Below are 6,054 nucleotides of genomic sequence, written 5' to 3'. Positions count from 1 at the left end.
CACCATAATGCCTCACCCGATTTCGGTATAATTTGGTACAGTGTATCTTGGCATCCCAATATACAACTTACCGCAAACAGAAATTCTCTTGCAATTAGTGACGGGTCAAGGTGATTTTTGTGCTAGGGACAGTAGCCTACTAAGGGCCAGGTAAGGTATTAGTAGGGAGAAAACGATGAGTAAATTCCAAAAAGGAACTATAGGTGGTTAAAAAGTCAATAAAGAAAAAAGATTAGTGTCATGCTGACAATAAATGTTCTGATAGTAGTTAAAGAAGGGCTGAATGATAAATACATGTTTTGCTGATAAAATAATACATGTGTCCGTGCTGCTCAAGACAGTCTCATTTTTAATTTTGTAAGCTACAAAGAGGCCAATCTGGCAATTAAGGGATGTCCTATTCCCTCTGAGGGCTGACGATGGATTTGTCCATGGGACTGACGTCATCGCTAGGCCTAAGCCAAGTCTACCGTGTGTTTGGCCTCGTACGTAGTACGAAGTTCTGCGACGTGACGGCTTGACGGGAGACGATTTAAAGTTACGAACCGGCGCGATAACAAACGTGAAGGAATGAGGTTATGTCGCGACAAAACAGCAGTGAATCCCACTCGTCTATTTGAGCGCCTTCAAATCGGCAAGGTGTTTTTGAATGTTGATACATGTTTGTTTGGATTTACTTAAAACTGAATGAAAATCGCCATCAGCAATAAACCTCTAGTCAACAGTTCAGCTGACAAAAATCTGACCGGCACCACCGGTCTTGCCCAGTTAACAAACCGCCCCTGATCATCATCATCATCATCATCATCATCATCATCATCATCATCATCATCATCATCATCATCATCATCATCGTCGTCGTCGTCGTCGTTGTCGTCGTCGTCGCCGTTGTCGTCTCTTCTGATTGATGTGGCTTCCTGTAAACGAATAATAATTCTACACAAGCATCTGCTGGCATCAAAACGTAAACAACTTACCTGTACACTGAATCGCTCGGGGAGTCTGTCTTGGACAAAATAAGAGACCAAATCGTATTGAAGTTCGAGCCCTGGTGGTGGGTGAAGGTGCAGTTGATTGTCAGGTGTTCTGTCAACCCTTCATGTATCTGACTGTGAGAGGTGGTGATCACGACTCCATCGACAGATGCAGTGCGTGGAGAACTCAGTGCTGAAGGCTGACTCTCTGTGATTGTAGAAAAACAATACTTACCAGTAGTTATGGTAACGTTTGTCGACCTACTTGTCTGCTCCTTCCCTCACAATTCCCCCCCCCCCCCCCCCCTTTTTGTGTTTGATTCGGTAAAGTAAGGGTCAGTGTAACTCTTTTGTTCAATTGTACACAGACATACAATATAATAATGAGATATGATAACAGCAACAGTACAATTCAACTAGGGCGTATATAGCGCATTTCCACTGGGGAAGTATTTAATACGCTTTGCGGAGATATAAAGAACATGAGCACCGTACCATTCTTATAAAAGATCGTTTATTTTCGTTTCAATATCTTTCTTAGTTTACCCCCCCCCCCTTCCACCTCTCTGTCTGTCCGTCTGTCTGTCTGTCTGTCTGTCTGTCTGTCTGTCTGTCTGTCTGTCTGTCTCTCTCTCTCTCTCTCTCTCTCTCTCTCTCTCTTTCTCTCTCTCTCTCTCTCTTTCTCTCTCTCTCTCTCTCTCTCTCTCTCTCTGTCTGCCTCTCGCTCTCACACACACAATATATAGTTAAAGATCACAAAAAATAGTTAAGGGTGAAAGTTCATTCATCTGCCCAGTAAAACAAGCTGTTAGACTGCCTAGGACGGTGTTCAGGATTAAACATAGCTTAAAGGTTAGGTTACTTATCACTATCAAGCTAAAACTAAAGTTGCGCACGTTAAATATCCCTTGGTAGTACTAAAGTAGATAAGAAAGAGCAGGCTTCAGCCGCCACCCGGGCAAAATTCAAAATTTCCTACCAACTGAAAATGTTTGGTGTGTCCCGCGCGCTCATATCACCTTTTACAGTTGCAAGCGCCGTAAAACGCTTACACAAAAAGCAGCCAAATATGACAGGTTTGGAAAGCCCTCTCATTAAAATTTAATGGCTAGAACATTAATAAATTAAACGTTACCCAAGACAAGAAACTCACCAGCTACGAAAGAAAGGAGACATCAAATAGACTTGAGCCAAAACAAAGGGACTAACAGGCAACAAAAGAAAGGAAATCTCATCTATACTTTAACCATAAAAAAGAAATTCAGCAGCTAGTAAAGAAGGTTGGGCTCAGCCATACCTTAACCACAACAAAGATATTCACCAACTACGAAAGAAAGGAGACAAACTGGACGTGGACCAAAACAAAAGAGACTCATCGTCTACGAAAAAGGAGACTTCAACCAACCTTTAACCAAAAACAAAGAGACGCCAGCTACGAAAGGGAGAAGACGTCAATTAGACTTTAACCAAAACATAGAGACCCAAGAGACACCAGCCACGAAAGAAGGGAGACCTCAACTAGATCTAGACTTTCACCAAAACGAAGAGACTCACCAGCTACGAACGCTGAGAGAAGCAGGGCAAAAGCTAGGATTAACATTCTGATGGCGGAGCTGATATTTCCTCTTGGCGAATGGCCCCTGACTGGCTCGCTTTATAGCGATGAGCGTTTGTGGGTCGAAGTTCTTGATAAATGATTGATTAAGTGGGAATGTGTCCGAGGAATCTAATAATCTTGATTGCGTAAAGGGGAACGGGGAGGAGGAGATTCAGAGTCACAAAAGCAGGCATTCAAAACAGAAGTTGGCTCATTAGACTTTGTGGGCTTGGCATAACTAGAAACCATTATTTCACGTCGTCCTTTTCTTCACCATCACCCTGAAACATTAATTTTGAAGTCACATAAAATAAAACATGAAAAGAATTATCTCAAAGTAATTTGTAAAATTATACGTACTTGAGAAGTATAGATTGAAGTTTAATATCATAACTGCTGTATTGTTATAAGTGCAAGGCTCACCCAGACTTGTTTGCGAGCAAAATTTTTATATTAGGAGTTATCTCAAATAATAAACTATTCTCCTAATTAAAAATAACCGTTTACATCTATTTTATCTATCTATTTACAGTTTTGCATTTTCTGTCTCTCGTTGTTGAAGTCAGGGGTCGAACGCGTCATTATCTGTGATCGTATGGCAACTGGAACATATTTCATTGTACGATATCTGTCTCAGAATAAAGTTTCCCTGTCATGCTGTCCTCACATATATTATGATTATAAATCACCTTGTTTTTATATCAACAGAAAGCCTATTCAAATATCTGTTCAACTTAGGGACCATCAAGTTCAAGACATTTCTTCATTTGATGTACCCAGCAGTCAAAGACATTAGTCCGTGATCGTTTGTCCAAGGTGCTGAGTGCTTTACTCATAGCATCTTGAATCTGGTCCTCGTCCTCAAATCGCCGACCTCGCAGCATTTCTTTCACCTTGGGGAAGAGGTGGAAGTCGCATGGGGAGAGATCGTGCGAATAGGGCGGGTGTTCCAATAATTCCTACGAGTAGCCCTCGAGAAGCTCGTTCACAACTCTGGACTTGTGAGCAGGCGCGTTGCCAAGATCGTTGGTCGATGTTCAGTGAACTGTTGCAGTGGACATACCAATTATTTCACTTATTTCCCTGCATGTTCTTTTTGTATCTTCCTCCAAAACAGCTTTGGTTTTCTCTACATTGTCGCCACAAATGACAAATGGGGGCCTCCCAGTGCGCGCTTCATCTTTCATGCCAGGCCTTCCAACTTCAACTTCCCTGATCCATTTTTTACTGTTTGAATTGATGGGGCATTATTCCCTATTACTTTGCTTAGATCACCATGGTTTTCAACTGCAGACTTGCCCAGAAGAGTTAAAAATTTGATCACAACTAGGACATCGTAGGGTGAGAAGGTTGCATGAATATTTTGCTCAGCCATTTTCCTCGGATTTTCCTTGGACAAAGTGCACAAGAACACCACACTCGACACGTGACAGCTCTATGACGCGTTCACCAATGCACTTGCACTTTGGCATTGAGATTTCATAGACATGACGTCATGGTGTCACAACATTTAGTAGGTGTTGGTTGCGTACTTTTGATTTAATGGAGGAGGGAAACTTTATTTTGAGACAGACCTCGTAAATGTAAAGTTGAGGTCTCCATTATGAACTGACTTGACCCACTCAGGATCTCCACTCTCTATGGGCCAACTTGGGTGTAACCATGATGTCACGCAGGTCAGACAATTTTAGCTTGATTTTATGAAAGGAAGCCTCAGCTGGACCTGTTTTGACAAATATTTTATGACACATACAAGAGAAAATGGTCATATACATACCGAACGTTAGACGTATCACTTATGGGTAACATTCAATTAAAAAAAGAAAGGAAGACAGCAGATAATAACGATACGTGTTTGATAGGAAAAGAGGGCTAAGCCATGCAAGAGCACCCGTTAACCCTACTCCAAACTTCATTGCTTTCGCACCCACCAGATATCACACAGATAACGCGTGACAACATTGCACCAGAACAATGGTAGGCAGATAAAGACAAAGGACGCACGTTTCGTAATAATCCTGCTGACACAATAGGACTGCCAAATGTTGACACCAATACAACGATAGCGAAGCATCTCCATTAAATAGTTATCAGTTTCTAATCAAAGCCTGTGCCTGTATTTATATTTCCAAATGAAGCATTTGGATACAGAAGTGGAATAACGGGGTTAGCCAGTTGAACAAAACAGGAGACACCGGTGTCATTTGACCCGTGACTCTAAATCTATCGAATGAGATAATAATTTCACAGGAATTCGTTTAGATTGTGTCGATGGGGCAATAAAAACATAAATGATGCATTGATTACAATTTTTACAAATTACTAAAACTCGATACCGGTAGTATCATGTTTAAAACTTTTGCTGTGTTTGTTTGTTTGTTTGTTTGTTTGTTTGTTTGTTTTGGGGGGAGGGTTTGGTTTGTATTTTCTTTTGGGTAAAAAAAAAAAAAAGAAAATGTCTCCTTTTGTAATCGTCGGTGCTGGAAGATTATTTTTGCTCATGGCTCCTGTGGGCAGGACAACAAGACTGTCAGGACCGTGAGAAGACCTGAGTTCTGTCCCGTGTCGGGGTGGGTGAACAGTATGCCTAATATTCGAACCAGTTTAATTGCTACATAAATACCCTGTTCACTCCTTTCGGGCCACTCCATATGCAGTCAAAAGCACTAATTATGTAAACTTAAAGTAAGTCTGAAAGAGTCTATCCAATAGAGGTAAAGGGACCATGTGAACAACACTCAAAACTGTTTTATTGTCACAAAAATACATGTTCACCCCTTTCGGACCACTGTCATAAGCAGTCAAAAGCACCGATTAAGTAAGCTAAGTATTTCCCTGGTCGAGTCTACCTCACAAAGGTGAGAGAAACTTACCCTTATTATAATCTCATAATTCTACTGCAAGGGCTTGTTTTTGTGTCCTCGACTTTTTACCGTCATGTAATCAGATCGTGGCCTCGATTTTAACACCGGTCCCTGGCCGCAAAAAGCTAAACAAAAACAGCCAAGTTGGAAATGGAATTGATAATTGTCATGTTTACTTGTAGTATTGGCATCTCTTTTTAGAATTTTGTTTGTGTATTCACATACATTTTTAACTTTAGTGTTAGTTGGACACATATTTTGAAAAAAATACTTTCCCGATTGTTTTGGCGGTTGAACATACAATATGAATTCAGGATTTGTTTTCATTCACAACCCAGTGATGCCATCACGAGTAAGAGCTTTTGTTTATTATACTCTTAATGTGGGAAATCTATTCGTGTGTGACATCTCTCTCTGGTTCCAGGTTTCAATTTGATTACATTGTCAAACAAGTCAGCCTTCGCCCCTGCGTAAAAGCACCTACACTCTTAAAATGCATGAAAGAAGCTGTTCACTTGAGGTGTAGTTCTCATCTGGGGGACAATGGAGTTGGGGAAGGGGAGGGAAGAGGAGGGGAAGGGTGAGAGTCTTGCTGCCTCGAAGCATGGTTGGGTGGGGG

At 41.3% G+C, this 6,054-nt stretch overlaps 1 protein-coding gene across 1 annotated transcript in view; it reads right to left on the bottom strand.

The window, feature by feature from the left end:
• Positions 1–2,595, bottom strand: part of LOC101862063 — a 10,898-nt gene extending 8,303 nt beyond the window's left edge. The window contains exons 1-2 of the mRNA XM_005106937.2: positions 2,529–2,595; positions 978–1,182 (exon numbers count right to left, since the gene is read on the bottom strand). Coding sequence (XP_005106994.1) covers positions 978–1,182; positions 2,529–2,574 — 251 coding nt within the window. The 5' untranslated portion in view covers positions 2,575–2,595. The remainder of the gene's footprint in view (positions 1–977; positions 1,183–2,528) is intronic.
• Positions 2,596–6,054: the final 3,459 nt, after the last annotated feature.

Source organism: Aplysia californica, unplaced genomic scaffold, assembly GCF_000002075.1.
Source record: "Aplysia californica isolate F4 #8 unplaced genomic scaffold, AplCal3.0 scaffold00564, whole genome shotgun sequence".
Classification (NCBI taxonomy): Eukaryota; Metazoa; Mollusca; class Gastropoda; order Aplysiida; family Aplysiidae; genus Aplysia; species Aplysia californica.
The sequence above is the reverse complement of the archived record's forward strand: the minus strand, read 5'-3'. Positions and strand labels throughout refer to the sequence as shown.